The sequence below is a fragment of the Ctenocephalides felis genome, unplaced genomic scaffold, assembly GCF_003426905.1.
Source record: "Ctenocephalides felis isolate EL2017-DRISC unplaced genomic scaffold, ASM342690v1 CF-g0.4_SCAFFOLD_00845, whole genome shotgun sequence".
NCBI lineage: Eukaryota > Metazoa > Arthropoda > Insecta > Siphonaptera > Pulicidae > Ctenocephalides > Ctenocephalides felis.
In genome coordinates this window covers 62,007,897-62,026,545 of record NW_020536999.1, presented here as the reverse complement: position 1 = coordinate 62,026,545, position 18,649 = coordinate 62,007,897, and the positions used below count along the sequence as shown (strand labels likewise).

Below are 18,649 nucleotides of genomic sequence, written 5' to 3'. Positions count from 1 at the left end.
TTTGTAGGGTTTTGCGTCTAAAGTAAACAAGGAGTGAGTCATTTTAACGTATATTTCTGGAAGAATAATTACGTCACCATCGGAGATTATAAAAGTCGGAAGACGGGAGAATATGTGCGCATTTGTTGACTAAAAGCCAAACAGTTCACATCACTCTTATCTAAAATATCAATTGTGTATTAAGTGTAACCAAGTAATGAATTAAATAAAATTTATAAATGTCTTCAGATGTTTAATTAAATATTCCACAGTGAAGTTTAGCAGCAGAAGAACCTAAATTTTAATTGTTGACATCGTTGGACGCAACAGAATTGTTGGTGACGGCCTCAACATAAATTGTTGTTAGCTAAGGGTGCACAACAATATATATATATATATATAATATATATATATACAATGAAATAAATGCCTCAATTTTTCTTAAAAAATATTTGTTTAATCTTTCAATTGTGCAAAGGGAATGTTCCCTTCTTCAGAAACTGTTGATCATTAAACACATATGAAAAACGCACATTACATAAAAAATTATACATTTATGCACTTAATTATTTTAAAATTAAAAGAATTCACGTTTTACGATAATATCTAAACATTAACCAAACCAAATACAAAACAAATATCGAAACGAACCAAATACTACGCTTGATAATTTAAAAACTAGTTGAAAGTGGCATATAGCCTTAAGGCAAATTGTATGAACTTTCCGAAATATGAAATTATTGACTCAATCAACCTAAATTGAGATTTAGATTTTTAGATGAAATTTTTAACTATTTATTTCAAAAATAAAGTTATCGCTATCAATATAATATCTGCAATAGTAAGTAATTATATTTTATAGTTTACAAACACTAGTGATTGTATGTCCTAAAATTAGTAGCTCATATTTTAAACTTTAATGAATAGATAATATTTGACTCATCACATCACAAAAGCAACTTTTGATACAAATTTTGACTATAATATTTTTCCAAACTTTGATGAATGTTTAAATTTAAACTACTTGCAACTCTATCAACATAAAAAGTGTGATTCAATTTTTTTTTCAACAGTTAATTACGAAGGAACGGCTCGGCCGATCTTTCTACAAAACTAGTCAGCACGATTCCCAACCAATATCTTTCGAACGGTTTTTGAATTTTCATAATTGATTCAGAATTGCGGGCTAAAACGTGGACGAAAAATTTTTCACTTTTCTGCGATCTACAAAGAAACGGCTAGGTCGATCGTAGCGCAAAACTGACAAACGATAGTCCTCATCGAGATACATCGAATGGCTTTTAAATTTTTGTAATCGGTTCAGCCGTTTTTGAGAAAACGCCGATTTACGGCAAAAAATCTTTTCACACACACACACATACATACACGCACATACACATACTTTTTCCAAATTTCATTCGATTCAGAATGGATTGAAACGTCGAGAAAACATAAAATTAGCGAATCGGAATTTTATGAAAACATAAACTTCTCCTTCGGGAAGTTAAAAATCGAATCGAATTGAACAAAAATTCTATGAAATAAAGTTGGACTTCATGGATGTACCTTGGTGTATCACACCATGAACCATGAATTCCTTTTAGAAATACTCTTCAAAATGCTGGAAACCTCGAAATATTTTGAGAAAAACACAGATAATTTTAATAGATGATCTCTATTTGGGTGCAGTAATGTTACAGGTAATGAGAAATCTCTAACTTGGATCTCACGGATCTGCTTCGTGCAGAACATATTATAATTATAATTAACATCATAACAATTTAAGTTATCACAAATCAGAATCTAAATCAGAATTTAAGATCATATCCGCTTATCAACCTAATTAATCTAATTAATTGTGAAATTAATTAAAGCAATTGTTATTAATAATATAATTAAAATGATTTTCATTCACTTCACACTTCCAGTCGACTTCCCAAATGTGCAATTTCTCTAATGAATGAAAGCAAAACACATGCAGCCCACACATTTAGAGCGTGACTATGGAGAAGACCTTCTCCTAAAGTCATAGAGCAGAAAAAAATTTAATTTCCGAACACATAATATTATTGATAAAAATTTTGTATACTGTTTTTTTAAGGAATATCTGCTGATATTAAATGATATAAAATAGAACATTGATAACTGACTATAGTTATTGCTGGTAATAAAATGATGTGATGTGATCTACGCATATATTTTTAAGATTATATTGCTATAATAAATAATAATAATAATGGATAGTACTGCCCTGGGACAGGTCCGTAATCTCTAACTCGATTTAGATAAGAATAGTATGAGAGATTTCACATTGCCATTTCACACCGCAGTGCCCGAAATGGGCTATTTTCAATTGGAAACATATTATTTATCCATATTTTTAAGTGAAAATGGACACATATATAGTTTTATAATATATAAATATGTGCTAGTTAAATTTTTCGCTGATAGTTTTGCATAAATATCAGCTTTTACAAACCAAGAATACGTCTATATAATTTGAGATTTCTTTTCTTCTATATTTGAATATAGAGATGTGATCATTTTGATTTAAAAAAATTGCATTACCTTCCAAAAAATGAGTTAATAATCGAATTAATCAATAAGAAATTATTAAATTGATTTATGAGTGATTTTTAAGTACAGTAGAACCTCGATTATCCGGACCTCGGTTATACGGATTCGCGATTATCCGGACATAATCGCGTCGGAGTTCGTTTGCAATTTTACTACTGTGTATAATATACATTAATAATACATTCTCTGTTTTCACGTGCATATATTCATTTTTAAATGGCGTTGTTATCCCTTAAAGATAAAATAAATATTATATAATCATTAAAAAAGGCGAAACCGGCCGAAAGTTAACTGATAGGTATGGTGTAGGTACATCCACTATAAACGATATTAAAAAGAATGCCGATTCAATTTTGTCGTACACTTGCAAGTTAGATAGTGAAGAGGGGAGTGAAAATCGGAAAATGATGAAGAAACCGAAAAATGAACTCTTAGAAGAAGCTCTATATTGTTGGTTTTTACAAAAACGATCAACAAATTATTCGTAAGCAACTTTTCTTCTTCAATGATACATTACGTACCACCTGAATATTTTACCTCATGATTAATGTAATATGTATAATGTAATCTAATTGTAAGAAAATATGTACGTGTTCATTTTCTAATAAACATCGATTTTTTATATCTATGTATGTATTTGTTATTTTTGATGAACAAAACATTATTCTTCATAATTTGGATTATCCGGATTTTCGATTATCCGGATGCCCATCGACAGCAATTAGTCCGGATAATCGAGGTTCTACTGTATGCCGAATTGTTGTAAAGCAATATAATGTGAGACACTATAATAGGTTGACAATATAATGTTTAATTTGCAACATCTAAATTGGTTTATCCGTTTTTCTCAATTTTAATTGAGAACTAATTTTATTCAAATTTTCGATAATGGAGTGTATTATATATAAAATTGGTTCCAAAATATTAATAAATTTTTTCTAGCTTTAATGTCAGTAAGTAAGTATTAGTAAGTTTTGAGTTATTTGAGGAAATGTAAAAAAATGTTTTATAAAAATATATGGAATATTGCTAATTACAAAATTACCAAAATCCGCATTTCAAGTAAAATTTTTCAAAATTTTAATATCGCGGTATATATTAAAGTTCTTATTCAATTTTATTAAATTTTATCTAGTTTTCATTATTACTAAAAATAAATTTGAGTGTCTGGAATGAAAGTGAAAAGTTATTTGAAGAAACGAATGAATGTTCTAAATCCACACTTAACTTTTTACAAAATACCCATCTTCGCATTTCAAATAAGAATTATTCAATTTCAATATAACAATGTATAAAACTGCTTTATGGGTTTTTAGTAAATTTTATCTTTTACTGATATAAATTAATAGAAGTGGCTGGGCCAAAAATTTTAAAGTATTAGAAGAAATGTAAGAAAACTTTCAAAATTAAAATATGGCTAAAAATATAGTAAAGAAATAAAAGTCTCTTATAAAAAGTTTCACTTAAAATTTCGTTATTGATTGTATATGATAGTTTTCAATAAATTTTAGTAAAGTTTATGTGAATTTTACTAATGTAAACAAATTAAATTGCACAATTAAAACTTCTAGTTGCTGTAAGCAATGTAAAATTTCAAGTTATTAAATTACACAAGCTTGTGTTCTAACTAAGAATTATTCAAAACTTCATGATCCAAGTACTATAAGTTAAGTTTTACTAAATTTTAGTAACTTTCAATTAATTTTCAATACAATATGAATAATTTGTGTTCATGAAAACTTTTATCTGGCCTGAAAGTTCAATAATTCGAGTATTGACACATTCATCACTTACACTCCTTATTGAAAATAATTTATGCTTCCTTATATTGAATAAGTAAAATAAACATTTATTAACTTGCCGTAGGGTAAGTTATAGTAATCGCAAAAAAATCGAACATGGATTTTTTTTATATCTTTACGTTTCAAAGGTTTCTGAGTGTGAGCTTGTGTGTGTGCGGATACAAATTTTCGTCGACGATTTCAGGAACACCGATCAACCAATTTGAATAATCCAAAAAACATTCGATTCGTATTGAAAAGGACGTGCTGATTAGTTTTTGGCAAAGGCAAGTCTAGCCGTTCCGAAGATACGAGGCAAAGAGTGCCAAAAACAGTAACTCAGTTTTTAGGAGAACAATAATTCAAAAAACATTTTACTTGAATTGACAAGGTGAAGAACTGATTACATTTTTGGGAAGGCAGGTGTAGCGGTTATGGACTGTCAATAAAAATAAGTTAAAAAAATGTCATTTGGCGGTCGAAGATGATTATTGAACATATATACATCAAATTATCAGATATTTTATAATGATTTAAATAATGTGTACACATTTTGTGTGATTTTTTTGGGTTCCAGCAATTTGCCTTAAGGCATGCCATGCACCCCACTAGTTTTAAAAAATAAATACTAAAAGATAAAAACACAAATCCCGCTGAAAGCCCGATTCTAGTGTGTTAACTCTAACTTTGTCAAAATGATCAGCATTCAAATGTTTGAATTTCCCTTATATTTAGATTTTTCTGCAATTTCAATAAGGTACCCTATGAGAAGTTTTTAACTAATCACAATGTTGGATTGAAAAATTAATGGTCTTACATATGTATATATAAGGGTCAAAATAGTATCATTTAGCATTCAGGCTCATAATTTTGCGCTTTCATAACTATCAAATAGTTTTATTTAAAACCAGCGGGAGTCAACAAATTTTAATTACCCATAACTTTGACTTGAAAGTATTAATATTAATCAATATTCATAATAAATATTTTATTCGTTCCTTCACCAACAAATCCATTAGTAACAATTGCTGCGAAAATCGGTCGGCTCGTCGGCGATTGCTTGCAAGCAAATTGAAGACACGGGTCAGTAGCACATGGATGAAAACTTGATGGCATCATAAACTAAGTGTTACTTCCATTTACGAATAGATAAAATTGATAAGTTTTGATTTGAATGAAAATGGAATGAATTGAATTTTATTGCCATTGGCCATTTCATTCACATAAATAACAAGATTCCAGATCTTTGGTAAATAAAATGAGATAAATAAAAAAACTTCAAAGTGATGACTTTTTCTGATGCTACAGCTATATTTGCATCAGCTAAAACTAATGTCACTGTAATATCAAAACCCCAAAATAAAGTTTGGATGCTAAATTTTTACTTAATATTTAAGATTTCAAATATAAACTCAAGTAAAAATTGTCACAGATTTTGAAAATTCAAACACCTTTCGAAAAATATTGGTTGAGCATCGTGCTGTTTACTTTTTGGTAGAGATTGACTGGGCCGTTTTCTTGTAATAAAGTCTTAAAATTTTTTTCGACGATTTTTATGATTTTTATGACGGTATATAGATATCATAGTCTTATAGATCATACTAAAATATTACGACCCTACCACAAGTCGTTTAACTTTAAAAATTCTTCAAAGTTTGCAAAAATTAGTTTCGTTTTTCGGCATTTGTCAACATTAGACCTTTTATCAACGTTTGCTCAAAAACGCCTGAACCATTTTCAGAAATTTAAAAGCCATTTGATGTATCTCGATGAGGACTCTCGTTTGTCAGTTTTCTTCGCAATTTGGAAAAGAGTGTTAAACTTTACGTCCACATTTAAGCTCATACTACTAAATCGAATTTAAAAAATCAAAATTTTTTCGAAAGATATTTGTTGGGAATGATACTGATTAGTTTTAGGTGAAAATCTACCGGGCCGTTTTCTTGTAATTAACTGTTGAAAAAAAATTTAAACGGATTTTTATGGAACTTTTTTAGCGATATATATCATGGTCTTGAAATATTACAAACTTACGACAAGTAGTTTAATTTTAAAAAATCATCAATGTTTGAGAAAATGAGTAGTTTTTTCGACGTTTGTTGAAATTAAAATTAAATGATTTGCTTGGTATACCGATAGAGTACCTGGCCTTAATGAACATACTAAACCATTAAAGTCCTACGGAAACTGGTGAAATTATAAAAATTGTTGATTTTTGAAAATTTATTTTTAGAAAATACTCCGAGTTAACGTGTTCGTTTATTACTAATACAGTTATTACTATTTTGGTCACATTATTAATATTAACAAGATTTAAATAAAGTTATGCTTAAAGTTCGAATAATTGTTTTGTTCTCTTCAAATAAAGAAAGGTATTTATGCAAAAAATTTATAAAGGTATTTATGCTACATTTCTTAACTAAATTATATAAAAATCTTTAAAAACAAAACAGTGGACGACTGCGACAACTTCAAATCACCATTTTTGTATATAAAAGTTTTAGAAATTTTTCTTTACCAACACACCACTAGTATTACGAATATATTGTTTTAATTGCTATTGCTTTTGATTTATTTTGCAATTTTCAACCGGCATAAAACTTTAGTGCTATCAGTTGTAAATTATTATTTTATTGCGATATCGAACACATTCACAGGAGTTCGTGGGCCAACGAACTTTTACAATGCACTATTAAATTTACTATATATGTACTATTATTATTTATAAGCAAATCTGGTCGAATGTTTATTGCAGGGATTGTAGTCACGTGCAACTCAGGTCGTAAATAAATATATAATATAAATGCACATATACATACATACATACATACATTTATGCATACACATACAAACACATTTTACCAAGAATTTAGAATCTAATTCTCTGATTGATCTGAATAGATTGATCAATATATTTCAGGCTACTTTGAAAATATAGAGAAAATTTTATAAAAACAAAATTGTTTGTAGGTTATGCAATTTTGAAAATAATATTTGCGCATGAAAAATTTGTATATTTTTGTTCAATGTATTACAAAGACTACATTATTATGCACTGGACTTTAAGTCAATCTATTGGGAAAATTATGTTCCCATGCACAGCATAGACCTGTCTTTAGATAAAACACTTGATTTTTTTTTAGATAATTTTGTTCGTTTATTAAAGCCATGGTATGACCAGCATAGTTTAAGCAGACTGGCATTAAAATTTCTCATACTTTATCTAAATCGGAAAAATAATCCAATAGCATATAGAAGATGGTGTACCACAAGGGAGTGTTCTTGAAACAATTTCATATACGGTTTCCCAACATTAAAAGTAATTCATATAATTCTCAACATTTTGCTGACGATCTATTATTTCAGTCGTAAGAAAGCCATTGTAGTATGAATTAAATTACAAATATACCAAAATATAATTGAAGATTGGATCAAAAGCTGAGACCAAATAAAACTAAATTAAGACAAATCGCACCATATTACATTCAGTCAGAGAAAAAATAACTGTCTAACTGTTTGACTGATAAACAAATACTATAACTAGCTGTAAGTGGAATTCTGTCTTGAGGCAGTTATGGCATCGTGCCTTAAGGCAAATTGCTGGAACTTCCCGTACCGTAACGAAATGTTCGAATACTGAATATTTTCAAATAGATTATTATAAATATTGTAACATTGTCTAATATTTATGAGAATTATATAAACTGAATTGCAGAGTTGAAATTATTTGTAAAGTATATTAGAACTATAGCCAGAATTAAAAATAAAATCTGAAATATTTTCGATATACAAAAAACTAAAAAACTAAAAAAAAAAAGAGAAAAAGAAAAGAAAAATTGATACAATTTTTTTTTCAAAATCAATTATTTTGTTAAAACAAGCAGAAAGTTCTTTGAATCATTTAAATCGGACGCTTAGTTCTCTCAAAAACTGCCATTTTTTACATATTTAGCTCCGTATCTTCGAAATGGCTGGGCCTGCCTTTGCCAAAAACTAATAAGCACTTTTCCCAATCATTACTAATTGAATGTTTTTTAGATCATTCAAATCGGATACTCCGTTCTCTCAAAAATTCGATTTCTATTTTCTGCACTCTTCGCTCCGTATCTCCGAAACGGCTGGACCTGCCTTTGCCAAAAACTAATCAGCTCTTTTCCCTATCAATAGAAATCGAATGTTTTTTGAACCATTCAAATCGGTTGATCCGTGCGCCCTAAATCGTGACTGGAAATTTGTATCCATACATACATACACACACACACACACACACATCCATTTTTTCTGAGGTATGCCAAAGCGTTCAGAAACCTTCAAAACGTCGAGAAATGTTAAAATTTTCAATTCCGATTTTCGGCCCATTACAATAACTTACCCTACGGGAAGTTAAAAAAGTAGTAAGATATTTAGGTAATGATCTGAATAGAAAATTGACATAACAACCACATATCAAGTTGAAAATTCAGCAAATAAAACTAAAATGCACAAAGCAGAAGCTTATAAGAAAACACTCGAAACTTTTATTATTATTTGTTAGAAAACGAAGTTTTGATGTATAAATCAGTTCTGAAGCATTTGTGGACATATGGGATTGAGCTATGGAGCAAGTAAGCCCAATATTGTAAGATGCATCAAATAAAATCAAAGATTTTAGGGATTGGTATGTCTATAATTTTACAATCCATAATGACATAGAAACACCTTGGGCAGATGAAGAAATTGATGACAGAAGCAGTATTCATGTATCAACTAAAACCAGTTCTCAATTCACTAGCTGTAAGAAAACTAAAAAAATGTTGACCCATGAACCTGTATTAGCCTTAATTAGAAAATCGCTCTCTGGTGTGATTTCTATACATTTATTACTTTCCCGTAGGGTGAGTTATTGTAATCGTCCAATAATAGAAATTTAAAAAAATTGCATATCTTTACGTTTCAGAAGTTTCTGAACGTTTTGGCATACCTTAGAAAAAATTGATGTGGGTGTAGGTGTGAATACAATTTTTCGTCGACGATTTCGGGCGTACCGAACAACCGATTTGAACGATTCAAAAAACAATCAATACCAATATCAATTGTAAAGAGAGATGTGCTGATGTTTTTGGGAAAGGTCGGTCCAGCCGTTTCGGAAATACGAAGCAAAGAGTGCAGAAAATAGAAATCAAGTTTTTGAGAGAACGGAGCATCCGATTTGAATGATCCAATAAACATTCAATTCGTAATGATGGGGAGAATTGGCGATTAGTTTTCGAATATACGGAGCTCAATGTGGAAAAAAATGTCAGTTTTTGAAAGAACTAAGTATTTGAATGATTTAAATGATTTGAATGATTCAAAAAACTTTCTGCTTGTGTTGACAAAACGATTGGTTTTGGAGATTTTTTTTTATGATTTCAATTTTTTTTAATCCAAAAATAATTTAGATTTCAATTATCTAGCTAATGTCGTAAACATTTGCAAATTCAGTTTATATAATTTTTATAAATATTAGACAATGTCCTTCATTTTAAATCCGATGAATTAAGTTAAATAAATGCCGTTTTCCAAAAAACTCTTATAATTTGTCATTAAAATAAGAATAATGAAAGTTACAGTATTTATAATACTCTAATTGAAAATATTTAATATTTCTCGGATTTTTTTTTATTTATTTCATTAAGGTACGGGAAGTTCCAGCAATATGCCTTAAGGCACGATGCCATACACCACTTAAATTATCTTAAATAATATACGCTTTATTTTAATCTTATCACAATAGCTTATCATGGTTTTTTTCATATTTGTTTATTTGCTTATAGTATCAATTAAGAAAAGTTAATTTTATCACATGGGTTTACCTTGAACAAACAAATGCAAAGAAACATATTCAACCTTTAAGAATACTTTAAAGACAGTGCATACAAAACATACAAAAAATTCAAAAAAACTTCTGCATTTGAGTTAGATTTTAAAAAATATCTGTTACACCATAAACAGGAAACAAAGTAAGCATTTGCAGTTTTATTAATTAACATTACCAGTATCTAGATTGCCAACAGAATCTGAAGGCGTATTTAATAAACATTTAATAATTCACTTGTCATATTCAAATAACAACAACATTCCAGTATCAAATAGTTTGAAAAGAGAACGTTTCGTAGACCTACGTTTGCGTTGCCCACGCATTTTACGTAAGTCGCGACAATTTCCAATTCAAATGTAAATTTCTACCATTCATTCTTATTAAACAGTAGTAAAATAAATTATAAATGTAATAAAATTCCCTTTTATATGTACAATAGATTTGACAGATATTTTTGTGCCCACCAGGGAACATGAGTTAAAAACCAATGATTTATTTCTGCATTAAGATCTCTCGATTTAAATAAGATGTTCTTTCAAATATATGAATATCTCTAGAAAATATTGAGTTTTTCAAAATGTTCATTATGTCAGTTTTTATATAAATTATAAGGCATAAATTCACTTAAAAAGTAAATTCGTATCAGCATTCTCCCATAAGACGCTTTTGAGAAATACTCAAAAATATTAGATTTTAGCAAACGTTTCTATATTGTTAGTGTTTCTTGAACATCTCGAGAACCAATAAAAAAATCAAGTAGAGACTTATTAAACTCAAAATATCAATCGAGACGAATTAATAATATTGAATAGTACAAACTAATTTACCATAAGCAATAAGTCGAATTCGACATACACCAAAAGAAAAACTAATTTTTCGAAAAAAAGCGATTCTTTGGATTATTTGAATAATTTCAGAATCAATGAACATCTTGTTTGCCTTGTCAATCAATTTGTTGACCATTACCAGTAACATATTATAAATTATATTATTGTTGTAATTTTTCTTAAATATCCCGAGAACTAATTTTTAAATCAAACTTCTTCTAATATCCAACAATATCAACAATACACTATAAGGCAACCAAGATATCGAGTTGGGAATTGTTTTAGGATGTCAAACAGCTGATATCCAACAAATTTCCTAAAGCCACTTTTGATGTATTTCCGAACATAACATAAAATTTCAGATGAAACTAGATTTTTTAAGGTTTTTGTTTTTAAATATATCGAGAACCAACAATGATATCAACTTGGAACTTGCTTCAGAACGTCAATCTCGTCGAATTTCATAATATCTAGCAATATTAACAATGTTTCTTTAGTCTTTGAAATCTTTTCAAAAAACAAAAATTTTCAGAAAAAAAGCGATTTTTTCGAAATAACTAGGGAACCAATCAAGATATGGAGTTGGATCTCGTTTCAAATTATCGAACACGATGCTTTTTATAATATATAACAATATCAACAATATTCCATAAGCCGTTTTTGAGGTGTTTCTAAAAAAAAAATCTCGAAAAACAAACGCCACATTTAATTTTTTTTAAAACAAAACTCAAAGTTTCACAAATATGTCGAGAACCAATGAAAATATCTATTGGAAACTCTTTATTAAATAACAACCACGTAGACTTCTATAATATCCAATAACACCAAGTATGTACTAAAAACCATCGAATTTTACCAAAAACTCTTGTTTTGTTTTTCTTGAATATTGCTATAACCAATAAAAATATGTAGTTGCTACATTTTTTTAAAATGTTGATACAAATTATATTAATTAACTACACATAAATGACTAAAGTTACAATAATTGTATCTTAACGTGGAAAACTCTTCAAGAAATTGATTTAGTAACCATCAAGTGCAGTGATATTTTGTAGCAGAAAGGTATTAGGTAAATATTTATTAACAAAGTCAGAATGAGGCCTTGATTAAAACTAAAAAAACTCAGGTCATTTAAAATTTTTCTGAATATACGAATAAAATTTTTCAAGCGAAATCCATAATAGCCTTCCTTGAATCATGGATTATGTGGTACCAGATAATTTGTTAAAGTAGTTCTTTAGTTACTTACTTTTCTGATTGACAGAAAAACATCAAAATAAAAATCATTAACCATTACTTTCTTTATGTACTTGCATTTTTATTAAAGGGTTCGATTACATTTAAGAGTGATTTTCTAAATATCTCATTTCCAAAACGTATTCAAGTTTATGACCCATTAAATTCGACCCATTTACAAATTATATTATTAACCTCTATAGATCTGGTGCAATTTGCAGATTCACAGATCTCATGAAAACACCACAATGCATATATGACATGGATTCGTATAGAATTTAATAGCTTATAAGTTTCACAAAGTTGTAAATATGATTTATGACGTGGAAAATAGAATAAACGAAGTCATAGGTGCGAAAAAAAATTTATTAGTCTAAGTCTGAAAGTAAAATCGGAGCAAATGGGAGAAGGTTTTTGTGCATTCATTAAATTTTATAGGTTAAGATCTATTGATAAAAAGTTTAAGTGCAAATAAAACACATTCACTCTCTAAACGCAATAAAATCTGTTTTATATGATGTACTTTTGACAAACTAGTGCCAGTCGTGAATTGGCATTTTAAGTATTTTTAATACAAAAATTGTTTACCATGATATTTAAATGCAGAAAAAACTGATGAAGTGCTAAATTTGGATATTGGCAATTCGGCTTTCCAAAAAGTGCGACAAAAGCTACCTCCAGATTTGCAAAATGTGATGTTGGAACAGAATGTGAAAATTGTAGAAGTAACTTCTGCAACAAATTCACAATTTGCTACTAACTTTTGGGGAGCAAAATTCTACTCTATAAGATTGTGCAAAGAATAAGAAGCTGGGTCGGAACCTTAAGAACTGCATGACGTCATTTGAGAAAAAAATGAGACGACTGAAAGGATGCAGATGATGGACTACTTATGCGAAAAGAGAAAATACAATGAATTAAAAAAGTAAAATAAATGAAAGTAGAACTTTGAGAAATAAAAAGTGTTTATAAATAAGGAAAAAAGGGCATGAATTAAATATGATACTCTCTTATTACGAACCTGCCTTAAGGTAATGATAATAATAAAGATGTTTATTAATTTCGCGAAAGAGGGAATAATATTTACGTCTAAAACACCATTCAAGTCATTTTAAATTTTCTCGACGTTTTTACTCAATTTGAACAGCTTGAAACAAAATGATGAAAGCTAAATGTATGAGGCCACAAATTATTTCTTACATTCAAGTTTTCTATAAAATGTTTCTATTATATTTTTTTTAAAAAAGATTCAATTTTCTTCGATCGATTTTTGACATTTTTAAAATATTTAAAAAATGACCTTTTTGAAAAATTTGATTTTTATTAAACGAATTATAGAAGCGCGTGGGCGCCGCGTTGTAGTATAAAGGTTAAACATTGGTATGGAATGCATAGAAATATAAACAAAATTTGTTATTATTAAAGAATCTATAAAATATGTGATAATTTCATGTGCATATGTCTAATGATCATTTTTGTCCGCCAAATGGCATTTTCTTCACTTTTTTATTTGATCTCCGAAACCGCTAGACTTGCCTTCCCAAAAATTGTGACAATTTTTCATTTCGTCAATACAAATAAAATGATTTTTGAATCATACAAATGAAATAGGGTCAACTGATTGGAATAATTTAAAAAATCATTTGATTCGTATTGATAAGGACACGTGCTGATTAGTTTTAAGCAAAGGAAGGTCAAGCCGTTTCGAAGATGCGAGGCAAAAAGAGACAAAAATAGTAATTCAGATTTTGAGAGAACGGAGCGTTCGATTTTATAATTCAAAAAACATACAATTTACATTAACAAAATGAAGAACCGTTTAAGTGTTTGCAGATCGAGTAACAAAAGTAAAAAAAAATGCCATTGGACATATCAAATTATCAGATATTTTATAGAGCTTTCAGTGTTAAGTATGAATTTTGTTTACATTACTCTGGGTTCCGTACCAATGTTTATCTGTTAGACTGGGATGCGCTGCTTATGCTTCGATATTGCTTTGAAGAAAATTTCGAAATTTTTAGAAATATTCAAAGTATAAAGAAAAAATTAGAATATACCAAAAATATAATTTTTCAAAAATGTCAGATTCGTTCAAAAATTTCAAAAATCTCTTCTTGAAAACAGAAATTTCAGCAAATTGTCAAGGTTTTTCAAAAACTTTAATTTTTGGTACGGAAAGTTCCAGCAATTTGCCTTAAGGCACAATGCCATGCGTCACTAGTTATTTTTCAAACATAAATTGATTAGTATAATATATCAACTAAACTATAACTTTATATATACGTTTGCCTTCAAATATCTCTTTGACTCACTTTACCTGACCCATACCCTTGTTTCGCACCCCGTGAGACCCTAAATTCAAGCCCAGCTGCATCGTTATATTCTTGCAAATATGACATGACCGTGTGGCCTAATGGATAAGGCGTCGGACTTCGAATCCGAAGATTGCAGGTTCGAGTCCTGTCACGGTCGAGTAATATTTTACAAAATATTTTGAAAGTAATTATTTTATTTAGGCATAAATTATTTAATCATTTACAAGAAGAAAATAAAGTTTAATATAATGCATCACGGCAATTGTTGGTTTATTTATATAAATTGTTTTTGACATTGAAAGTTGAACACAGAAATATACATTCGAATGCGTGTTTCAAAATATTTTTAATTGCCTAGGTTTTTTGTAACATAAAGCTCATATAATATTCGAAATTTTTGAATTTATTGGATATTTCAATATTAATGGATTAAAAGGATTTTGAATCTGTTCGTGTTTTATTTTGTTTTATTCTTTCCATTAAAGTTTCTTGAACGTGGAATAAAATATAAGTTATAGAAAAAAAAAATTGTCTCAGTAATTCAGGAAATTGAATATATGTTAATTACCCGAAGGAGAAGCCGAATTTTGTTAGAAAATCTGATTAGTTAAACGTATGTTCTAGTTTCAAGTCATTCTGAATCAAAGTGTATGGCATTGTGTCTTAAGGCAAATTGCTGGAACTTCCCGTACCATAATGAAATATTCAAGGAATATTGAATGCATTTAAATATATGTATTATTATAAACGCTAGAATTTTCTTATTTAGATTTCATAGACAAATTGAACGACGACTTTGATATGTTTACATGAAAAATGAATATACAAAACTTACTCAATCAGATTTAAAATGATGGACAGAGTTAAAATTATTTATTTCAAGTAAATAAGTGAGCTTTAAAACTTTTGCCAAAATTTAAATTAAAATCCGAATTATTTTCGAAATACGAAAAAAATTTTTTGAAAAAAAATCAATTTTGACAAAAAGAAATCGTTTCGTCAACATAAGTAAAAAGTTTTTAGATTCATTCAAATCGGTTGCTTAGTTCTCTCAAAAACTGCCATTTTTTGCACATTTAGCAACGTATCTCCAAAATGGCTGGACATGCATTTGCTAAAAACAAATTATCACAATCATGGATCATTCAAAGCTGGGCGCTCCGCTTTCTCAAAAACTCGATTTCTATTTTCTGCACTCTTTGCTCTTTATCTCCGAAACGGCTGGACCTACCTTTGCCAAAAACTAATCAGCTCATCTCCCTATCAATAGAAATCGAATGTTTTTTGAACCATTCAAATCGGTTGATCCGTGCGCCCGTAAACGTGACTGGAAAATTGTATCCATGCATACATACACACACATCCATTTTTTCTGAGGTATGCCAAAATGTTCAGAAACCTTCAAAACGTCGAGAAATGCAAAAAATTTCAATTTCGATTTTTGGACGATAAAATCTACGGAAAGTTAATATTCTATGCTTGAGCTTGATTTACATAAACAATAATGGATATTACATATTATTTATTATATATCTCAATTGTTAATTTATTTCAAATATTATTTGTGATTGTTTTATTTCAATAATATAATGATAATTATGTGAACTGATAATTTTGTAAAAATTTTGAATAATAATATTGCCACTGTGAAATAAATGTACACAAAATCGAATCCACTTGTTAAAATTGGTTTATATATTATAAGGTCTAAGTGTTTCGGGAATTAATTTTACACCACATGAACTGAATTTTTTTCACATAATTTCAAGCACTAGATTTAATTTTAAGTTAAGAACGTGATATATGACATGAAATTCAATCAATCGGGAGTTGATTGTCGGCAATGCTCATTCACTAAGTGACGTCACTAAGTGGTTTAGACAGTATAATCACTGGAAGTCAAATTTTACCTTTGTGCTCCGTTCTACTCTACGCCTTAAGCAAACTTAGGCTGTATGTAACAATTGATAAAACAATTTAATACAACAATTTTCATAATTATCTTAAATTTTTGACCTTACTTTTCACAATATTTTGCGAATTTCGAGATCGATTGATGATACGATTCAATAAAATTAATAAGCTTTAAAAACAAGAAAACACATGTAAAATTCTAGATCAAACTTATGTATATAACAATATATCCCTCCACTAACATTTTTTATTGTGTATATAATTCACCCTTGTCCAATAGACTAAGATTAAGTAAATTTTATGAGTAATGTTAGAAAAAAAAAGCTGTCTGCAAACGAATTGTTGGATGCTTGGAAGAGTGCACAGTTGCATTCTCACCCAAATTAAAAAAATATTAATATAAATTGGCTTGGTTTTACGCGTTAGTTAAGTCTAAAGACGTATTTTTTTTTTAATCTTCTTCCACTAACCTTTAAACTTCCATAAGGTCTTTCAGCAACAATCCTTTTCTCATCGCAACCTGCACTTCCTTGCTGAGGCAAGGAAGCAGTTGACAACGCCTCCTTCATGTTGGCTATTTCTCTCGTAACTCTGTCTTCGGTATCAAAATATTTTGGAAGATCATCGCCTTTACAAGCCATTTGACACAGCAATCGAGTCCGTCATAGAAAAGTTGATCTTGTCTAAGTCGTTATAAGTGAATTATAAATATTAGAAAGATGTTCTTGGAAGTGGTTTGATGTTGAACTACGAAATCTAAAGATTCGGTTTAGATGACAGTTCAAGCGGAAATGTTGTTGGATTTTTCATAGTTTTGTTGCTTTGGTTGGTTTCGTTAAGATTGACTAAAATTTTTAGATTTTCATGTGGTAGTTTTGTGGATTTTCAGGTTTCATTATGCCGGGTCCTGGAAATAAAGGAACTATAATTAGTATGAATTATCAATATAAAAGCCAAATATAAATATAACCATTGTTTGATGGCATTGTGTCATAAGGCAAATTGCTGGAACTTTCCGTACCAAAAATTAAAGTTTTTAAAAAAGAAATTTTAGAAATTTTTAACTTCCCGAAGGAGAAGTTTATGTTTTCATAAAAAAATCCGATTCGCTAGTTTTATGTTTTCTCGACGTTTCAATCCATTCCGAATCGAAGAAGACCAAATTTGGAAAAAGTATGTGTGTGCGTGTGTGTGAACAAATTTTTTTCCGTAAATCGACGTTTCCTCAAAAACGGCTGAACCGATTTCAAAAATTTAAAAGCAATTCAATGTATCTCGATGAGGACTATTGTTTGCCAAGCCTTTTCTTTGTAATTTGAAAAAAGGTGTTAAACTTTTCGCCCACATTTAAGTTAATACTACCGAATCGATTTTAAAAAATCAAAAACTGTTCGAAAGATATTAGTTAGGAAATTCCTAATAGGAATGATACTTATTAGTTTAGGTGAAAATCTACCGAGCTGTTTTCTTGCAATTAACTGTTGAAAAAAAAATTTAAACCGATTTTTATAGACCTTTTTTGGCGATATATATCATAGTTTTATAAAACTTTCTGAAATATGACGGCCTTACGACAAGTAGTTTAATTTTAAAAACTCATCAAAGTTTGAGAAAATTAGTAGTTTTTTTGACATTAGTTAAAATTAAAATTAGACGATTTACTTGGTATAACAATAGAGTACTTGATCTTAATGAACATACTAAAGCATTAAAGTCCTACGGAAACTGGTTCAAATATAAAAATTGTTGATTTTTGAAAATTTGCTTTTAGAAAATACTCCGAGTTAACGTGTTCGTTCGTTTTCAAATATGTGTAATAAATCCACTCGGAATAGTTTTAATAACTCATATTTTTTTTTCATTAAGTCGATTATTTACACATATCGGGAGGTTCATGTAACTTGCCTCAAGACAAAATACCAATACCAACTAGTTTGAAAAAAAATCTTTTTTTTCATACTTTGAAATATTTTGGAAATTTTGATTTTGTTTTCAAAGCAATCGCAATACGTTTTATTTTTATTTTTATTTTAAATTTTTATTGGCTTCGCTTACATGGAGCATTTAGCCACCTACAACGTTTCTTTATTTATTCAACATTATTTTTAATTCTATTTCTTACTTCTAATTCTAATCAAATTTAACTCAACATTTCAAATTCTAACTCAAGACATTATTTTA

The 18,649-nt window shown here is 29.0% G+C and overlaps 1 protein-coding gene and 1 non-coding gene across 2 annotated transcripts in view; one reads left to right on the top strand and one right to left on the bottom strand.

Moving 5' to 3' along the window:
* Window positions 1-18,649, bottom strand: part of LOC113386946 — a 729,443-nt gene that overhangs the window by 474,058 nt on the left and 236,736 nt on the right. The window contains exon 2 of the mRNA XM_026624709.1: window positions 16,939-17,375. Coding sequence (XP_026480494.1) covers window positions 16,939-17,109 — 171 coding nt within the window. The 5' untranslated portion in view covers window positions 17,110-17,375. The remainder of the gene's footprint in view (window positions 1-16,938; window positions 17,376-18,649) is intronic.
* Window positions 14,639-14,711, top strand: Trnar-ucg. The gene has a single exon. It is a non-coding gene; the product is annotated as a tRNA-Arg (tRNA).